The sequence below is a fragment of the Syngnathus floridae genome, chromosome 8 (genome assembly GCF_059516105.1).
Source record: "Syngnathus floridae isolate MCC-2025c chromosome 8, RoL_Sflo_1.0, whole genome shotgun sequence".
NCBI classification, from domain to species: domain Eukaryota; kingdom Metazoa; phylum Chordata; class Actinopteri; order Syngnathiformes; family Syngnathidae; genus Syngnathus; species Syngnathus floridae.
Window position 1 is genome coordinate 3,196,225 of NC_142420.1, and position 21,276 is coordinate 3,217,500.

At 40.2% G+C, this 21,276-nt stretch overlaps 1 protein-coding gene across 5 annotated transcripts in view; it reads right to left on the bottom strand.

Moving 5' to 3' along the window:
• The window catches only part of il1rapl1a (interleukin 1 receptor accessory protein-like 1a), a 184,459-nt gene that overhangs the window by 125,552 nt on the left and 37,631 nt on the right, over positions 1-21,276 (bottom strand). For all 5 annotated transcript variants that reach the window (XM_088382174.1, XM_088382172.1, XM_088382173.1 and 2 more), the window contains one exon: positions 6,401-6,508. In XM_088382174.1, the coding sequence (XP_088238300.1) occupies positions 6,401-6,508 (108 nt within the window). The remainder of the gene's footprint in view (positions 1-6,400; positions 6,509-21,276) is intronic.

Below are 21,276 nucleotides of genomic sequence, written 5' to 3' on the forward strand. Positions count from 1 at the left end.
TGTGTTCACTGGTGTGTACTGTCTACTGCTTTCATGAAATGCATAAATAGCCACAGCAATCATGTTGCCCTTTTTTTTTTTTTATATATCATTGCCCCTGTACGGCCCATCTGAAGTGGAGAGGCTCAGAGGGCAAAGAGGAGGCCGGCAATTACTAATCCCGCACATTTGCCGCGTCACATCCCAGCAAGGGCGAGGGGGGTCCGAGCGGAGGGCGATGACGACCCTGCATGATGATTCAATTCAACCTCCATTCAACCTTTTGACTCGACTGACACTGATTGATGGACCGAGTTTACGCTCAGCACCTGCTTACAACTGTATGTGCAACCATAGGAGGCTAAAGGCAACCAGACTTTGCTTAAGGCCTTTGAATGCACCGCTGTAATGCAAATGAATGATTCAACTCCTAAATATGAATGATGAAAATTAGCGATGCATGATAGCAAGGTTTACTAATTGCGGGGTCAAGGGCGCAACATGAGTCGTGTGCTAATTTTCATTGGGTTGCTCTTCTGTCAGTGTGAAATGCTATAAGCGACATTTTTTATGTTAAATCAGGGACACGTGAGCAAAATGTAATATTTTTTTCACTCATTTGCTGTCTTGCTTCATGGCGTCAGCTATCTTCATCAACTATGTCTTCCAGCATTAATCTGTTCAATGCAACGCGAGGAAATAGGAGTTCAGAACATTCAAAGAAACAGCAATTGGTCTCCTCAATTAAGGTTTATCACAGGAGCTGTCGCAAATTTGTAATTGGGTTGCAAGAATAATCAGAACTTCCCTTAAACAGCACGTCTGGTTTCATTGTTTTTTTTTTTTTTTAGACAGGCAACTCTCTAACCCTGGTCTGAATGGGGCAGATAAGCCTGGGATGGAGAGTTTGATGGACGGAGCCTGATAGCTTGCGTCTGTCAGATAGCTCCCAAAACGAGCCTCTAAGGCGAAGTTGCCGTGCTTCTCAGCCCCCGTGCACTGATTCATGACACGTAAGAATGGCTAAAGAGAATTTATGACATTGGCCAAACGTCTCATGCTTTTTTCATTGCATTTACTCCGAGGTGGCGGCTTAAATTTATGCAAGCCTGAACATGTTGAAGTCTGAACTCACACCTGTATTGAATAAGAAAAACAAGACTAAATATTTTGTTTCTTCTTTGATTAAGATGGAATATTTGCAATACCAATAGATCCATCCACTCGTTCATGCCAAGACCATTCAAATATTGAATATAGTACATAAATAGAGGGTGAAAATGTTTACGCTGTAATTTAAATGAATATTTAATTGATATATTATTTAGAATTAATTTACTTTGAGTCAATTTGTCATATTGAATTCATGCAATTCATAAATAAATAACAATAAATAATATAGTATGTAAAAAACATACAAACAGGTAATCTATAATCTATTTATTTTCCTCCTGTTAGAGAAGAGGAACGTAATCAAACAGCCATCCCAAGTCCACGGCCATATCTCTTTCTAATCCCTCTTTCGAAGTCATCCCAATACAGTGATAAAACATGTTGTAAAAACAACCTCAGGGCTGCCTTTATGTTTTTATTAGCGTTCATGTGTTTTTGCTGTGATAAAGTCGCTAAAATCATATTTCAGCCTTGTTGATGGAAACGCAAGTGACTGTTATACGAGCACGTCATGTCATATTGATCGCCAGACCCACTGAATCGAATCAATGTTTTTTTTCATGCACTTCAATTGTATTGTGTGATATTCTTTTGTTTATACATCTGTAGCCGTCCCATCCCGTCACTACTTAAGGTATTATGTCATGCTACCTCTTCTTTCGCGGCTAAGCGAATTGTTATGACCACTATCATTGCTCTCCTGATATCTCAGCAACGGGCACTTTTTTTTTGGAATGTTTGGTCTTTAAGCGACAATGTTTGTGCCATCGCTGGCCTACTTATGCCACTTTGAGGATTATCAAGTCTTACATGTACCTAGGAGGCGTTAATCAGGCTGAGACAGTGAGCAAAGAGAAGATTTCCTTCCATGGTTCCCACACTAAGAGGGATGGCCAGCAGCATCTTCACAACATGCTTCAAAGTGACGATTCCAACTCGGATATTTCTTGCGGCATTGTAAATAGACAAACATCTAGAGTATAGCATAAATTGATTGACGTTAGCTGCGTAAACGTGAGTGTGAATGCCAGCAGGTCTCACGCAAAGTCCTCTGAGATAATCTCAAGATCATCCGCTCTGCCTAATGAGGATAAACGCTTTAGAAGTTAGATTGATAGACGAGTGCTCCTCAATTGTCACTACCCAATGTTGACACTTGATTAGTTATTTAAGTGCATTTCAGGTAATGGAAACACAATGTTACGGCTCACTTGGAAAGAAATCTAAATAGCCATGAATTGGAATTGAGCGCTTTGACCTGCGGTGTAAATCCAGCCTTTGATATGGGACATACAAAGCCTGTGGAGATATAATTGGACAATCACAAACCAACACAGGCAATCTAAACCAATTGATATCCAATTGCGCAAGGTCTGCCTGGTCATTAAAAGGCGAGAGCTGGAATTGAGGGAATAAGAGACACTTGTACACCTTTGGCAAACTCATTAAATTGGAGTAATGCAGGTGCAAGCTGTCTGACTTCATTGTGAATCTTAGTACGTTTCATCCTATGGAGAAATTGGGATGGAATATTAATAGAACGAAAAAGCATCTCTTGAGGGCTAATCTGGCCTTCATACCTGATCTTTCCACAATAACCATTCATGGTAGAGAATTCTGAACTGCTCTTGCGGATCTGAGAATCGGAGCGGTCCCATTGGACCTGTGAGCGATGCAGGGGAACAATCATCTCCCCGATTCCTCGCGCTGAACCTCATTCATTGCGTAAAGGGCAACAGCTTGCTTATAAATGACATTGCTGCAGGTGCATGTAAGAAGCCAGAGGTGGTCACTTGAAGTTAATTTAATAGAGGCCGTGAAAGTCCGGCCACTCCATCTCCTTCACGTGCTGCACATGAAGACAAATGTCCAAAACCTTTGAACCAGAAAACAATCTCCCACCGGGGGGCTTTATCAGCCACTTCATCTCCTTTAGCGCTACCCTTCATCTTAAACATGGACAGCCAACCTGCAGACTTGCTCAATCTGTCAGTGATTAATAACGGTGAGGAACGTCGAGCGCAAGCGCCGTTCATTTCCCATGGCAAAGTCATCTATTCAAATTAAGAACCAAATTGTACAATAATGCACCTGTGCTCTGACTGACAACACTCTGAAGGTACTGAAATACCTACTAAAACATTTGACTTAGCGCACATCGAGTACCACGTCCATCAGTTTTCCACAGCTATACGGGAAACTGGGAAAATCCCGTTGCATTGAATGCATCAGTCAGAACGACAGCCAAATGACAACAATGGAGGACAACAAGAAAGAAACGCTGCAGCAAAATGGAGCCTGTGGTCTTATCAGTCCTAGGTGATCTGGTCTGAAGCTCCACATTCCATCAATCCAGCCGTAATCTTTCAGCAGAACGGGGGAAGCCTTTCAAATTGCCTAGCAAGCACTGTGGCGTACGATCAACTTTGACCCTTAGCTGTGGGTATTATTGACTTCCCCCGCTATCAATATTTGACCGAGGAACCCGGAGGACACACTTGATTGTGTTGAAGTGCTTCCTTGCTTTTAATCCATGTGGGAATCCTCCACAGAAGTGAGCCGAGCAGCATGCAAGGACTAGTTAAGTACGGGCACGCCATGACAAGTGATGGTTCTGATTAAAACATGGGGTTGTATTCTAGTAACTAAAGAATGATATTGTTTTACAATGCTCTAAAATTGCAATGGGGATGAATTAAACGAGTGATTAACACAGGTTTATATTTCTGCAAATTTGTTTGTGTATTTTACCTTTGAGGCAGCAAAGTCAATGAAATCTCATTTTTTCAAGCACTTTCAAACTGAGTAGAGTTGGGGAACATCATTTCCAGGGCAGACTGTTTTTCATGGTGGAAGTGCATAAATTATGCATTTGTTGCCCTTCTGCTCTCTGAGCGGAGTAGCCAATGTTACGAAAAATCTTTAGCTTCAAATTGCTATGTAAATCCTTGGAAATGGCTTTCCAGGGAAATGAGTTGGGTCGATGGATATGGATGATGAAAGGATAGATAGATAGATAGATAGATAGATAGATAGATAGATAGATAGATAGATAGATAGATAGATAGATAGATAGATAGATAGATAGATAGATAGATAGATAGATAGATAGATAGATAGATAGATAGATACTTTGATAGACTTTGATTTGCAACAGGACACATAAAAAAATAACCTTGTGCAATAAGCCACATTACGTCACTAAGTTTAAAGCTAGACATGGTCACATGTACAGTACCTTTAGAAAATTCCCACTTTGAGACAGCGTTACAAAGAGCTACATTCTCGTATGCATTCACAAAAAGTTCTCAAATTCAGTTAGTTTTTGCTCTCTATTTTCTTGTGACCTTTGCATTTGTTACCAATTGATAGTCAATTTGACGGCATTTAGGAAGGAAAATGACTTGACGTTAAACCTTGGCGACCAAGTCGGTGCCAAATTGGATCATTTGGGAGCTGTCACTCACGGCAGATTGATACGGATGGAGCTAATGCTGCATTTCCACACCTGACAATGTGACTATAAAAATCCAATGCCTTTACCTTTGTTGAGATGAAAACTCGTAATTAGTCAAATATGCAAGTTTTATGCAACACCTATCAACCACATGGAAATGCATGAGTATAAAAAAGTTGATTTTGTCTCAAACTCAAAATGCTATGATTCATTTTATAGCATAGTTATCGTCCTTATCATGATTGTATAAACGAGTGAACTAAATTAAGCCATATAATTGAAAATGTGTAAAAACATTCAATCAAGACTTTTTTGGAGTTAAAAAAAAACAAAAAAACCATTCATTCAAAAACATTCCTGGAACTGACTGATTAAAATGTGTGCTTTGGCTTCTGTCAAAAGCATTCACTTTATCTTGTATATTTTCATAAATTTGTCAGCTAATTAAATGGAGACATAATTAACTGCAAGGATATATAACTCAATCAATGTTTTAATCAAGAGAGGAGGCCCCAAATCCTGCTTTAAAAGCTTTGGTCACACACAGACACACACACGAAGACACACACACTTCTTCTTGCGCACATAAAGGACATTGTTGGCAGGGACCATCAGAAATGGATGCTATATTATGCTAACCCTGGACCCAAGTCAAAGTGTTGAATGTCACCAAACCACTTCAACCATTTTTAATTCTAAACAAAGGTAGTGTACCTTGACCTGTGGGCTTTTAAAGGCCTCGTAAGTGACCTCAGGAGGGACAGTTAATCTATGGATGTGTCCAAATCTGCACCCTATTTCATATAATTCCACGACTAAGGGGTCACACTATCTTGTAGGGGTATCTGAAGGTCCACAGGGGAAAAAAAAATGTATACTTAAAATTATGCACTTGGAGAATTAGGAAGCATCGCAAAAGGTTAATATAGACCACATGCATTTTGAGTAACCGTACAGCACCATGGAAATTATGAATTCATTTTATGTAATTGAAAGTATCTAAGAACAAAGGAAATAAATACTATTTTAAACCAAGATTGTTATTTTTTTATGATAAATTGTGTGAAATCTAATGCGGCAGTGCATCATGAATGAAACAGTGGTCAAGTGATTTAAGACGAAGAGCGAGTGGTTAGCTAAACTTAACTCAAACTAAATGAGGGAACTATTGTAGAGGTTAATCCAGTGTAAAGTGTGGGATTGTATAAATGACGGATTAGGGGATAAGGGTGATTTTTTTCACACAGCCTGTATATATTGACGCTATATTGTGATCGAAATTTTGGCTCACAACACAAAGCAGAAAAAAAAACCTACGAGGTACCAATCTATTGGGCATCAAAATAATGTACAGAGGACCGAGCCGGCCCATGAATAGAAAAAAAATTGGAATATAGTTATTGAAACTTTTAATAATTTACTAGTTTTTATATCCTGCCCCATAAATTCTCGAAAAGACCGGGATAAATCAACGATATGCATTTCCTATGAGAATTAGTTTTGCCCTGCCACACATTTTGTTGTTATTTTGTGAAATCCACATATACAGTTGAATCTACGGGTCTGAACTTTGAATATGCAGAAAAGGTGCATTACAACTATAAGTATCTGAAGCTTCCACAACTTGACACATTCTGCCTGAACATCCCTTCTATGAGTCTTGCTATTGAAATATTCAAAAGCCTCAAACAACACCCGTCTAAATAAGAGACAGTCGCACATCATAAGTAGAACATAGCAGTATGCAAGCACAGTGTAGGATTGTCGCCGTGGAGACAAATTGTTAAATACCTGAGCCTCTCTTGGAGACCACCTTGACACACTTTGACAGTGTGACAAAGAGAAGAATCAGCAGAGGGCCGGGAGGTCTCATCTTCATCCTTGTTCTTGCTTTGCAGCCTGAAAGAAAAAAAAGAAGGGGGGTGCAGATGAGAGAGAGCTCCTACATGAGTGGCTGACAAAAACAAAAATCACATTCAGAATACCTTCTCACTTGTATTAAGTTATAAATGATTGTCCTCGATTTTTTCTAACACTCATTTTAAAACATGGATGTGGGCGGGGTGGGTTGGGGGTTATGGTCGAATAAACAATTGCTTACATGGCCCAGTTTAATTTTCTTTTATCATGAATATAATTGCAGGGAAAAATACAGATGGCTCACTTCAAAAGTCATTACAATCTGGTGGAAAAAAATGTCTAGTTTTTAATTGTGCCAAAAATGTACTGCCAAAAATGTCACTTTTGAGGATTCCATTCTCTGTTGTGTCTCAAATTGTCTCAGCCAAATTTTGTGGTAGCCAAGGATCAGCAACATTTTTGATTCACCAAGAAGTGATCAAGCAATTGAAGTGAATTGTGTTGTAATCAAAGTGAATTGCACCATATCACACTTGCTCCCTGAAAACACACAATAATATTTTGGTAACAATAATTGTGTGCTAAATTCTAATGTTTATTACAGTATTACCTCAAATAACGTCACTCCGCAATAATTCAATATCTGCATTAGTAACTTAAGACTTATTAGTAGAAGTGGGGGGGTGAAGATGCCCCATTATAAAATTTAATAATTTAAATGGCAGCACAACATGTGTACAAAAAGTGAACACATTTGGAGGCTAATCAAATCACACAAGACACACCATCGGTATCAAACACAAGGCCCGAGGGCCAGATACGGCCCACCACGTCATTTTATGTGGCCCGCAAAGACAAATGTTGCATCTACTTTGTGTCATCACTAAAATATTTTGATCTTTAATTTCAAAACTAGTCATTCATCAGTCTGTTTTGTAGCCTATAATGTATATCGAAGACTTTGACAATCATAAAGCCCCTCCGAGGGAAACAATGACTACGATGCGGCCCGTGAAAGAATTAATTTATTCCAAACACGATAACAATGGACCACAGTCACAAAATCAGTCCCTCACATCCACATTTCCTAGGTTCTCCTGGAGGAAGGTGGGGGTCTCTCATGATTGCAAATGGGACAGGTTATCACAGCCGCTAGATATATGTCATGGAAAAAACCATTCCCCGAGATGCTGACAAATCAATAAAGAAATAATTACACGTGTAAGAAACAGCACTTTTAATAGCCGTCGTCATTACAGCAAGGCGAGGGAATTTCAAATCATTACCTCTTGACTAACCGAGTTATAGCAAATATCCCTCCTATATCCCTTATCGACTCGTATATCATATTAATTGACAGAGGTTAGCCATTTTCAACACCTCATCATCTCAGAGTAAATGACATCATCTAACATGAGGTAATTATGCTCTAATCGGAACATCCTAAATTAGAGCCAGTTGCTGATGTATGAATTTGGCCTTATACTTGAAGGAAAAATAATAATTAACGAAGATAGTTGTTATCGCAGAGCATTAGGTTATTGCACCATATTCATCAAACGGCTTTTTTTTTTTTTTTGTCGAGGTAAGTTGGAGAAATAACTACTGAATGTTCTAAACCCCCGATTCTAAAGGTGCAGAATAATCAAAATCAAAGATTTATTGTTCTAAACAACGATGTCAGTGAATCAGCGCCTCTGCTGGCTGCTGCCAATTACTGCATTCAATTTTGCCTCCGACATAATTAATTAATTATCTATGAAATTGTTAACCAACGTTGTCTAACTTATGAATGATAAAACTATTTCAACTTGAATACAGTCTTTTTTTGTATTATTTAAAGTTTTACTTTCTGCCTTCAGGTCCAAACTGTCAGGTCAATGATGGAAACAATCATCTGTGTAGAATATATGTGTAGAGTCAGATCTACAGCAATCCATCCGGAAGAGTCTTGAATTCTCAAGTCACATCATATTTCTGTCAGTGTGTATGAGAACATGCAAAAACAGAAGCCAATGATCCGGAAAGTTAAACAACAAGAAGAGGAGAGGACCCTGGCATTTGAAAAGGAGAAAACCGACATGGAATGGGGAGCCAGCGAGCTGCAGCAAGGGTCACGTGTCAAGCAGATTAGCATAGCTAATGAAAGGAGCCTCTCAAAGCGTACGTTTGGACAAGAAGCCTTTCTCTCCTCAATCATTTTCTTTTTTGTAACCACACAAGAACACACCACAGAAAAAAATACATTCAGGCAAACACAATGGCAAATGTGGATTTTTTTTTGCTGCACTAAATGGACAGTTGTTGAATTATTCCCTTATTTTAGCTACAGTACTGCAATTATATGTCTACAAATGGAAGCACCTGCTCCCTTAAATATACAAAATAACACAAAATGAAAATTGTCCTGGAGAATGGGACATATGAGGAGATCATTTTGTGCTACTGAAAATGACAGTACATCTTCAAAATATGCTCCTCCTGTGTCTGTTGAGCCTGTTTAAATGCAAACTGAAATAAAACTATTAAAAAAATTCTTGCAACAATATTGACGATTACCTTGGGTCTTTTAAGAACAATTAGTATTCCTGACCTGGTCAACAAATTTAAGTTTGTTAATTTATTCCATTTATTTATTCATGATGTGTGTGTGTCTATGGTCATATGCAAGGCAGCTTTGTCACTTATTACCATCTTTTTAGTTCTCTATCACTGCATTCCCGCATACATGTCAATGAATTAATATATACTCGTATAACACTTGACAAAAATATATACACAAATAAAGTGAGGCTTTGTAAAGCTCTATGGCAGCCGCCGCATGGTGCAGATACTCATATATGCACTCTACCATTATAATCAAATTGGGTTCCTCATCTGTTTGGACTTTTTTTTCCCGAACTGATGATTGGCAGACTAGGATCAGAAGCCCTCCTCAAGGATGAGGAAAGACGGGGATGGAGGAGGATTATTTTGAGGGACGAAGGGTGCCCAGGTTGAGGATAGACAACAGACTGACATCTCTGTGTAACCCAAATTTGTACGTAACTGTAGTCCGCCACGAATAGTTTAAATTGTACTACCTCAAACTCGCACTGTGAGCCCCACTCGGGTGTCCTCATCCAAATTACGAGCACACACTGGAGTTTGGATTCTGCTCTCTTTTGTTGTCAAGATAAAAACTATAAATCATCGAATCCACAGATGAAGGATCACCAGAGATATTGCTTTTGGTGGAACTGTGAGAACATGTTTAATTCTTTGTATGGAAACGTTTGAGAACAAGAATTGTCCAGAATGTTTTGGTCGAGATGGACACTTAATTATGGGTAACTAAGGCTCGAGTCCAACTTGTGATTGACTAACTAATTAAAAAGTGTTTGAATGCTTTTGTCTGTATCGTGCTGCACGTGAATAGTTGCGAAGAAGTTAGCCCTCTGAATGAACCCAGTTAACAGACCTGCTCCTTGAAGCCCACCAGAGAGCAGCTGCACAGTACACACAGTTGGTCACACAAGCAAATCAAAGTCCACTAATTAGCCAGGAGTTTATTTGGGTGAATGCCTCCTAAATAATGTCATTTGCATCCCTTCAATGACCACACTGTAGCTGCCCAACATGGGAAATACGCCAATTATACTTTGATTCGCTCGACCGGAGTCTCAGACTGGAAGCTTGCAGTCGGATTGAAAAGGAACAATGTCGTCCAGCTCATGTCTCGGCTCGGCAAGCACACTGGGACTCAGGTTCTGCCAGCCATGACGTCATCGGCCTCACATCTTAACACACAGAGGTGCGTTGTGGTCCTTGCAAAAAGCCGGCAAACACTTTTGTTGCAACACCACAAAGAGGCAGCTAAATAAGATTGTTTTGTAGATTATTGGGGAAAATTAAGGAAACACCATCGAGAGATGAAGAAAGAAACTATTAGAAACTATTAAAAACTGGTTTTCAGCTACTTTGGTGACAGTTTTGCTCTCGTACCATTGCGGCAGTTGCATTTATCACGTTGCCAAGCTTTGTACTTCTTGTCCTTGATTTATTTTATTTTTTTTTTTAAATGTGCTACTGACACCAACATGACCTAATTTGATTATTTTACATGTTGGCGTCACCTTTAGCTTTAGGGTCTGATGTAGGCGACTAAGCTGGACTCTGAAACAAACCATAAAACCATACAGTGCTTGACACCATCCAGTTTTCAGGGCAGAGATGACCCCTTGCCTTTAATTTTTCTTATTTTTACTTTATTAATTCATGCTTGCAGTGGAGCCAAAAAAAAAGTCCATGACTGAAGAAACAGCAGAACTTTACAATAACAACAAACAGTAAAATATTGAATATTTAAAAACATGTTTTTCAAGGCAGCGGAGCATGGAAAAAGTTCTGGGCTCTTTGCTCAAAATGGCACAAATATGTAATTTACTTGTTATGTTCACTCTCAGGGGAGTACAGAAAATGGTACATATGCTCGATGACTCAAGATTTCAGGGAGGTGTTTTGTTATACATCTATTTTCCGAACCGCTTACCCTCACGAGGGTGAGCTGGGGCCTATATCAGCGATCTCTGGGCAGTAAGCAAGGTACACCCTGAACTGGTGAACTGCCTTCCGTTATCTTCAGTCTCTAATAAATAAAGCAGGAGGGAGACGAGTACAATGGTGTGTGCACGATTCATGCATGAGCGCCACCAGGATCGCACGGCATGTCTTTGTGCACATCCTCAAACACACCTGCTCCCAACGCCTCCGAGGAAAGACGCGCGCTCGGCGTCGTTGAGCCGACGAGCCAGCGGCAGGAAGTCGTGTAACGACCACAGCGCACATCTGCACCACCCGTCTGTGCAGATGTTTGCGAAAGCAATTACGGGTAGACAAATTTACAATCATACTAAAGCGTGAGCTTGTTGGAAGGTTACAGGAACCGAAAATGGGAAGTCAATTGGAAAAACTTTATGCAAGCATCCAAGTCATATTTTCTTCCCCCCCCGTCCAAAAATCAATCAATCCATCCATCCAAAAATCCATCCATCCATCCATTCAAAAATCAATCCATCCATCCATCCATCCATCCATCCATCCATCCATCCATCCACTCGACAATTTGTCTAAGTTAGCCATGAACCCTGGACAGACGGGGGTTGTAAACTGTGACCATTTTTTTTTTTTTTTTTTACTGCGCCAACTAATACGAAACATGGCATCAAGGTTTAAAGATCATTTTGAAAATTCACAATGAAAACTGAGGTTTTAACGTTTGGTCAGATTGCTGCCAAATTTCAACCATGTAAACAAGACGGATGGGTTTGACTATAAAACAAAAATCTCTCAACTCAGCGCCACAAGGTCAAAGCTGGACCAAACTTGTCCTGTCCTGAAAGCATGCATCAGTCAAATATTCATCAATATTCCAAGCTTACATTCTCATTTCTTTCAAAGTGCATACAATATTGTAATTTTATTTCCTAAATGGACAAACTGCATAATGGACTAAGAAACATTCACTCTCAAGTATGTACAAACAGCATTTTAAACATTAAGTACTATGAATAAGTCATGACAGGAACTATTTATTATCAGAATATAATGTTTAATAAAACAAATACTTAAGGATGAAAAGTAGCACAGAGTGGGTGGAAAGGGCACTGCTCTGAGCACAATGCTGTAAATAAAAGAAATGAAAAGTTTTCCCCGCACACATTCTGTACTTCAAGGCCAATAGTACCTCTTGATTAATAATGCATGAGGGATAACTGTGGAAAACTAAATGAGAACTGGGCAGGTGGAAAAATACTACGAGATCATAGGAGAGTTAGCACGGGATGAGCATGTACGTCTCAGCTGTACTGTATACGAGTACCGTATATACAGCAAAGCAGCCCGCGTTTGGTGAAACGCTACATTATTGATATGCTATGCAGTTGGCCGCTTTTCAGAGAAACCTTTGAAGTGATGCAGCGAGAGACACATGAATTGATATTTAATTCAATAACGCCGTGCAAGCCGCTGAAGTCAAACAACGCAATTAAGGGGGAATGAAGAATTATTCAAAGCAGACAAGTTGGGCGAGAAATGATACTCCAGTCCAATGTTTTGATGTTCCTAAACTTTTCAATTTCTAAGTTACATCCATGACACATTATGAATTGGGTGGTCTACAGTACACAGAGTCATTTACTATAATTCTGGCGACCAGATTCAGATTTTGATTCTGATTCTGATTCAGATTCTGGCCTATCTGAAGTGGTTTATCCAAACCCACTACATTGTATTTGAAAGTGATTTAGAGTAATCTACTCAATACATCACTGGATACTGGTAGCGGAGTGGTCATGCTGCTCGTTTTTTTTTCCCCAAGGAGATGGCGTGGGTTCCATTCACAGGCAGTACTGGTCCAATATAGCCACTATAGGTACCAAGCCAGGATTTAAAATAATGGTGGGCTAGTTCAGAAAGGGAGTGAGGCATAACTGTGGGTGTGGCCAGCATTGATGGGACAAACCAAAAGTTAAAACCATACTTCGAAACAGATCAGAAGTGTCAAAGAAAAAACATCTCATGTTTCATAAAATATGAATTAAAAAACAGTCAATAAAAATATGTTAAAATGTCCATCCATAGAAAAAAATCTTGTTTAAGTCTAAGTTACATATTAAAATCACAACCCCTCAGGCCTATTAATTCCGTCGCCACTTATTTGTGACTTAGATCACAGACCAAAGAGGGTTTTGATTTTAAAAACCCCATTTGCACCCATAGTATTATTTGTCACCGTGACAACGTAAATCATAGCCGATGAATGATGAACCGGGTCGAGCCAAGCGGCAGATGTTTGTTAAATGCTTTTGACCACGAGCAGACCTTGTTCGTCTCCAGAGGCTGCCCATAGGAGGTTGGCGCTAACAAGCAAGGCTCACTGAGCTATGCCCTGCCTCCGTCCCATCATGCACCGCTCTCGGTGGCTCGCTGAGTGAGATTAATTACCGCGCTGTCCTGAACCGCTTCGCATTCTCGCTGCTCTTTTTGTTCCAGCCGACAGCCTACATGCACCTATCAGACCGGTTCGAGCACTCAGGAAACTTCCATGGCGGGTAATAAGTGATAATGGTTACTCAGGTGCTATTTTCAATTACTTGCTATCAAATTGTTGCTGTACTTGGATTCTGTCAATTACAGTAGCTCCTGGTTTTCGGAGACAAATGTATTCAACCATTAAAGTTTTTAACTCGGACCTCTGCTGCTACATGTAGATTTAAACTGAATGTAAAGAGGATGATGAGTTATGAATTTGGAAGGGTTCATTTGGCAATTCTCCTGAAGTCCATTAATGGGGTACTCCTTCTGCCACTTATCTGGAAAAGAGGTTCTAGAAGTGGCCACACATCACTGGAAGTCTTGTGCCCTTAATCTTTCCAAGTCCAACTTTTAAATTTTCGACAAGCTGACCTCCAGGGGGTTGTCTCGCAGTTATTTATCTGTATTTATTCATCTCTGAGGTTTTTAGCTATAACACAGAGTTTGGCTGGTAAGAAGCTGCAAGCTGCTCTGCTAATAATGTCCATTTAGACATCTGAAGCTGAATCTGCCTCAACAAGTCATAGCAGCTAGCGGGACGTCTCAATGCCTGCTTGCTTGTCTCACTTTGAGCTATAACAACTCTAGCATCGCTAAACGATCAAAAACTGTGTGCTTGTGGAGAGGAACAAACCATGGAACACATCAGAGAAGTTTGTCCTCTCCACAGACTTAAAGGAGGGTTGGTCACCCTCCATACAGCGGACCAGGAGGCAGCTGCTTGGCTAAGGCCCTTTGCATTCGCTAAATAAATAAATAAACCAAAGTTCTTATGCACATTCCTCCTATTGTCCACTTCAACCCGTAAAAGTAGCTTTAAAAACAATCAGCACAATTTGATTTTGTGAGGTGCCTAGGACATCCTCTTCTTCTGTCCCCGTCGATGACTTGGAAGCACTTGTGATGGCACAACACAAAAGTCGCCAATCAAGTTGTTATATTTTAACGGTTTCTTTTATGTAAACACATAAATGTGCTGGATTTTTTTGCCTTCAGCTAAGCCACACCCCCAAAAAAAATCACCGCATCTACAAACTCTAAAGAGTTCTTAAACTGCATGAACAGTGCAGGAGATTTCAGCCAACCAGGATATATTTTGTTTACTCGTTTGATGTCATTATTTTTTGTTTTTATTGTATTTCTTCTCATATGTGTTTGACTTTATGAGCAGTAGTTTGCATACAGCTGTGTTGAGAAAGTCATGAATGAAGAGCCCAGATGGAAAACAAGGAGGAAACAGACTCATGCTTTAAGGACTATAATTAATAATATGAAATGTGATTTTTTTTTTTTTTTTGGACTTTGCCACAGTCTGGGTGGTTTGAGTGCATCGTTTCCAAAAGGAAGCTGAATTGTCTGATGTTAGGGTAAGCTGCCAGGTTATTATGTCACGCAGGCACATTGACGGGTTGAGGAGAGCAGCAAACGAGGCATTTCCCCGCAGAGCTAGTTGATTTGCTCTCAGCTATGTGGCTCATTGTCAGCCATCTTAAGGATGACTGGTTTGCAGTCAATACTGTCTTTGATGGCAAGCAAGGCAAAGACTTAGCAGGCCACCAGTGACGCCACACAGACACACATTCAGTTCTGAGATTGGCTTTTTTTTTTAATAAAAATGTATGACATCATTTAAAGGGTCTAATTACAATCCCATTAAGTCTTTCAGCTTCATTTGTTCCTCTAAAGAAATCAGTTGGTCTAAAATATATCCAATCAATGTGTTGGGAGATTTTTCCAGCTTAAAAAAAAAAATAAAGAGTAGTAAACGAGCCATCAAATATGTATTGATTTTTTTGGAAGAAATTGGCCGCAGATTGTCACCTCAGAGTAGGACATATATATGGAGGCTTTTCAGCATAATATCTTCTAAAGCTGTGGTTTTCAATTGTTTTAATAACAAGGCACAAAATACTGAGCAGTCCAAGTACCACCAAAATAAGAATACCAAGACCACACTTTGAGAATCATTTAAATTTTTTAAAACTATTGAATTTTAAAATTGTTTTCTTATTTGTTCAAAATCAGAAAAGAAGTACACACACTTAATTTTACTTTTTATTTGATTTGTTTTAATATAAATTCAACATAAGCTTAAAATGTTAAAAAGTGTTCTAGAGTGATGATTTTGTACATTATTGGGGTGTTTTTAACTCTTCCATTGTTTCTGAAGTATTATATTAGTCAATTACTCCTAAACGATACATCAATTACTTTTTACCTCTTAAATATCGGTGTGAGTAGTTGCAATGTTGGACCTGTATTTATAAAATCAACATCAAATCTTGCAGGATGGCACACAACTGCTCTTAGTGAAAACAAGTAGCGAGCAGCAGAGCAGCCAAAAATTACAAAAACGGCATGATAAAATCGGTTTTACATGCTAGACAAACTGTATCCATATTTGATAGTTCATAATTACTATATCAGGAAGGTTGCGGCAATGTTTGAGCATTTTGTATGAAGAAAGGTGCAACAAAACACACAATTTCATGATTGTGTAGTTTTCCTATGTCGCTGATCCAAACTGGGCCACACAGCCACGCAAAAAATGGGGTCACTAGAAGCATGTCGTATAAAATCCAGGTTTAACTAGACTATCACCTGCAAAACATATGATTTTGATTTTCATCCTTGTGTGCATGCAGTTGTTCTCCCTGGAGGCAGAGGCTCCGGGTGCATCTTTCACTTTAATCAGCACAACCTTGGCCCCAGCTAAGGTAAACCTCGGCATGGTCTGAAATTGCCGAAGCATTCCATGAAAGCTTTCAATCCTAGAGCGGAGAAAGAGGCCTGTGATTGGCTTTGTACACTTGAGCTCCTCGACAGACATACACCTGCTGTCCTGTTGCGGCAGATTTGTTACCATATGTTGCAAATGGGAAAAAAGTGAGCGTGCAAGAAGAATAGCTCCGTACATTTGCTGAGCTTATTTTTTTCTTATCTCAACTGCGCTGGATGAAGCACTGCGACATTTCACTTAAAAACAAAGCTCCCTAAAGGCAGAAAATGCCGTCTTGAGTTGTTTTCAAGCAGCGAGGAAAAAGTATGCACAATGAAGTATCCATGGTAGAGCCTATCCCGTGGTCTGCAAGAGGCATCCTTGTATCAATGGAGCCTAAACGAGGCCAATAATGGTACCCCCGCTCATTCCCCCGAGTCCTGGCTGTTTAAAAATCGATTCTGCGCTCCACTAGGGGTTGCCTGGGAATAGACAGAAGTGGAAGAAATTGAAAGGAAAGGAGCGCAAGAAGGAGGAGGAGGTGGCCAGGGAGATGAAGAGCTGAGAAAAGGTTACAAAAGATAAGAGGGATACGAATGAGTGGAAACTTCAATTATCGCTTCATCCTTCTATCGGCCCATCTGCACAACACAAATGGCAAAGACAAATGAATCGAGCTTGATTTGCAAATTTCCCGTGTGCTGTGACTTTTAGCCGACATTCTTATTTGCAATTGAAAATGAAGTGCCCCAGTCATTAAATTCCCTCGATTGTTTCCATTGACTAAAATCAATTCCCTCGTGCCTCATCATTTCTCATTAACGCCTGACTTGGATCCAAAGCAATAACTTAGTAAAAAAATATACTCAAATGTTGACCACAATACATTTCCAATCCATCGATCCATAGTTGGAGCTTATCACAGCTGACTTTAGATGGGTGGGCTACAGCCTGGACCAGTCACAGGAAATATGGATATGGATAAACTACCATTCCCATTAATCACACAATGAACAAATTACAATTTTGCCTTCATTTAACATATTTGTTGGATTCAGGAGGAAGTACCCAGAGAACATCTGCAACCTCCACAGTGAGCAACCACTAGATTGACATTGAGAACAATTCTACTGGGAATAATTCATTCCACTCAACCTCCATTGTAAAACATTCACACGCAACATACCATTTCATCAGGATGTGGCGGTTTGTTAGCACAAGAAGCTAATGCAGCGAGCTCCATCTTCACTAAGTGCTCCTTCTTAGAGTCAAACAGATGAGGCCAGTCACAGAAGATCCACACCCAAGTATGAAAAGTAGGTTGGCTCAGAGTGAGATTGCTAACAAGTCAACAGGAAGGGACAAAAACAAGAAGTCGTCATTTCCAACCATCTGACAATGAAAAAGAAAATGCGCGGGAGTCTTTGCTGTTTTTACTTCTGTCTTATCAACCATCATATTTTCAGAAAGGCTTCCAAGGGAGAAAAGCAAAACACACACAGGAGAGTTCCTGCTTTGATGCTTTCTGAAATCAGGTCTAATGCAAATGCTGGTCAAATTTGAAATTAGGGCAGTCAAACTTCAAGGTAAAACTAAGATTGATATTGCACTCTTCATGCATGTACTGCGGAGATAACATGGTTGTTTTCTTCAAAAAAAACTGATGACATAGTTGTTGTTTACGACACAAAATCTCAAGACCCTCTTGTGGCCGCTGGAATTCTGCCGGGAGCAAAAGGAGGAAAATCGGGTGACATTCCGCTGGCATCCCAGCGGGGCCCACAGCGGAGTGATACAGCTGTGTCGCGGGTTTGATCCAGCCTCAGTGCGCCTTCCCAGCGGGAGCGTTCCAGAAATGTTCCTTGCCGAGCACAACTTGCTGAATTGATCTTTTGATCCATGCTTAAAATTCCGTCGCGACTCTATCAAAATGACGATGAAATCCTAGACTTCACCCTTCGAATGAACAATCGTGATTTTTTTGTGCAGATATTCCATCTTGGTTCTTTAGCAGGACATTAAAGTGGAATGATATTGTACAACACCCGGATCGGGTATAAATGACAGAACTAAAGAATTCGCAGACATTTAACGGGCCTTTCAAATATAATATCCTTCTTAACATCACAATGGAGATGTAAACAGCGAATGAAGGACTCTCAGGTGTCTGAAAGGAGTTTCTTCTTCAAAACCGAAGGTCTTTCTCTGAAATGACCATGAAACTCAACTACTCAGAACAAAAGTCATTCATAAATTAGTTTTAATTGCAAAGTGAGTGTTTATGCCAAGAAAAGAAAGCATTGACGTTGGTAGCTTAATGTGTTCAGTGCAAGCCGGCAGTAATTCACAAACTTTTCGGAGCACCTTTTCCACTTCTTAAAAGCCTTCTTATAAGATATATGACCTTCACTGGCTAAAGGAGCAATTTGGGATACTGAAGAAATTCATATCTGAGCAGGAAGACCCCACCTGCTCTTCTCTGTTTTATTTAGTTGATTGAGTGACACGAAATTAGCTGGTTAAAAAAAATCCCACAGTGAGGTATCATGAATTCAAATCAACATGGGTAGGCAACTTCCTTGAAGGCCTGCATGTTTTCTGTCTCCTAACAAACCTGATGCTTTTCCAGTTTCTGCAGACCTTGCGAATTATCCATCAGGTATGATTTTGATTTTGAGAGTCTCCCTACAAAAAAAGGAACCATTTATTTTCAATCTGAGAACTCACTTTTGTTAAGTGCTTGGAGGAGATCTGCGTTTTAGATTTGCAGAGTGTTCGAGTGAAAACACTCCTGCCGGCCTCAGAAAGAGGGAAAATGGTTGTGTAGCCCTCTCAGATTGATTTCCTTTAACACAATGCTTGTGAACAGCAGCACCAGCGTGTACGTGCCCCCTCCAACCCGGCCTCTGTGGTTTGCCGACACGGGCTAGTACGTGTTTAGCCGCTTTTTGTGCCTCAAATTGCAATACGCTTCCATTTTCCCCATCATGGAGTCTGCAGGCCAAAGCGTTCCTTATCCGACATCCTGCAAAGCCAGACTGTTTTGCCTGGAGGTGTGAGGTGCAGGAGGAAGAAGAGGTGCCAGATCATTGCTAAGGCCAAGAACATGACTGACCGTGTGTCAGAGCTACACACAGCATATGACGGGTTGAACAGCAACATGCAGTTGATGCCTCTGACCCTTGACAATGACGATACAATGTCGTGACAGCGCTTCAACCTCAGGACTACTTTGGAAGCAAGCATTGCATCGTATTGATGTCTCCTGGCAAAAAAAGAAAAATTGAATCTGTTTGCTAAGCTCTTATTATCTGGTGCTTCCATGTTGATTTGTAGGCTTTATAGCGGGCAATTGTGTTCATTGAGGCCCTAAATTGTGTTAAATGCTTACAAATATGAAAGCTTGGGACTCTAAATTGTCCTCAAATGTGATTGGATCTATTTACGAGTTGCCAAAGCACTTGAAAATAGTACTGTGGGGAAACGGTGAAAAGGCAACATTAATGGATCAGTTTTAATGAGATGTTCTAAAATAAGGAAATGGAAAAAGACAAGTGTCTCTTGTTTTTACTTCTCCACAGTTAGGAAACTGAGAGGAGAGTAAATTGAATACAACAAACCACTGCAGCAAAGGAGAGACCAGAATAAAATGGCATCCCAACAGGGTATGCTAACTTTATCGCATTCATTCCTTTTGGCATTTCTTGCCATGTATCCTCGAATGTTTCGAATTATGTGAATACTTATGTTAGTAGAGCACCCGTGGCTAAAGCCGAACTGTGGCAAGGACCTGGATTGGACAACAGTGTATGACGGCAATGACCATTTGTCAATCACTGGTTTACCTCACCCATATGGTATGAGCTCGGAAAATGTAGAAAGAAGGTGGGCAGCAAGCTCTAAGCTTGTCGGACTCCACATCTCAGCAGACCATACCTGGTCCACCACCATCTCTCTAGACGCAAGCTTTCCTCAGGAAATGCTGCCAAACCCAACACTTGCTTCTTCACATCCATCACGGAGAGTATGCTGATCCACTGTCTGAGCAGCTGTACTGCGAAGAAGAGGAAAGGCCTAAAGCGAGTAGTGAAAGCGGCAAAGTGGGTGATTGGATCTACTCTAACTCCCCTCAGAGACATTTACACTGGCAGACAACTGCGGAAAGCCAGTGGAATTACTGAGGACCCCCACCCCGGACAATCACTTCGGAACCACTGTGGAGCATAAAAGTCTCAAACCACAATTGTCAAAAACAGCATTTAGCAGCACGCCATGAAATGCATTTGTCTACCCTGCAGAGACAACAAAAGATCTGATCCTACACACTTTTTAGCAAAAGCGAATTTTTATGGTCAACACTGCTAATGATGAGGTGATGCCACACTGATTTTCACTGTTCCTGCAATAGGGACAATAAAGTTATATTTTATTCTATTCTCATCATCGCTCGAAGTGGAGAAAAAAATATTTATGCTTGATATTAGTCAAAGGGAGGGAATGTTGGTACAAGGTAGCTGGAGAAAACACCATTTTGAAACATTTCACGGTTAACTAGAAGACCATGTTGATCAATTAATAAAAAGTTTGGTGGTGGTTGTTTATCAGGTCAAGTCAAGTCAAGTCAAGTCAAGTCTATTTGTATAGCCCTAAATCACAAACAGTCTCAAAGGGCTTCACATAGACAACAATTGACAATTATTCTCAAAGCATCTCCTGATCTTAAGCTCCCAAAAGGGCAAGGAAAAACTTGAGAAACCTTGAGAAGGGACCACAGATGGAAGGATCCCCCTTTCAGGATCACCAGGTCAATCAGGTAACATTAATGACTATAATGGTCCAACAGTATGACACCAACTGGAAACGATTGCTTTCCAAGACGAAAATCCTCGACTTTTAGTCGATTCACTCTTGACGAATTAACTCATTCATGCCATTGACAACTACTGACGTCACATCGATTTTAACTGGGCTGAACCTGAATGAGTTCAAAACTAAATGTGATCAAAGCTACCAA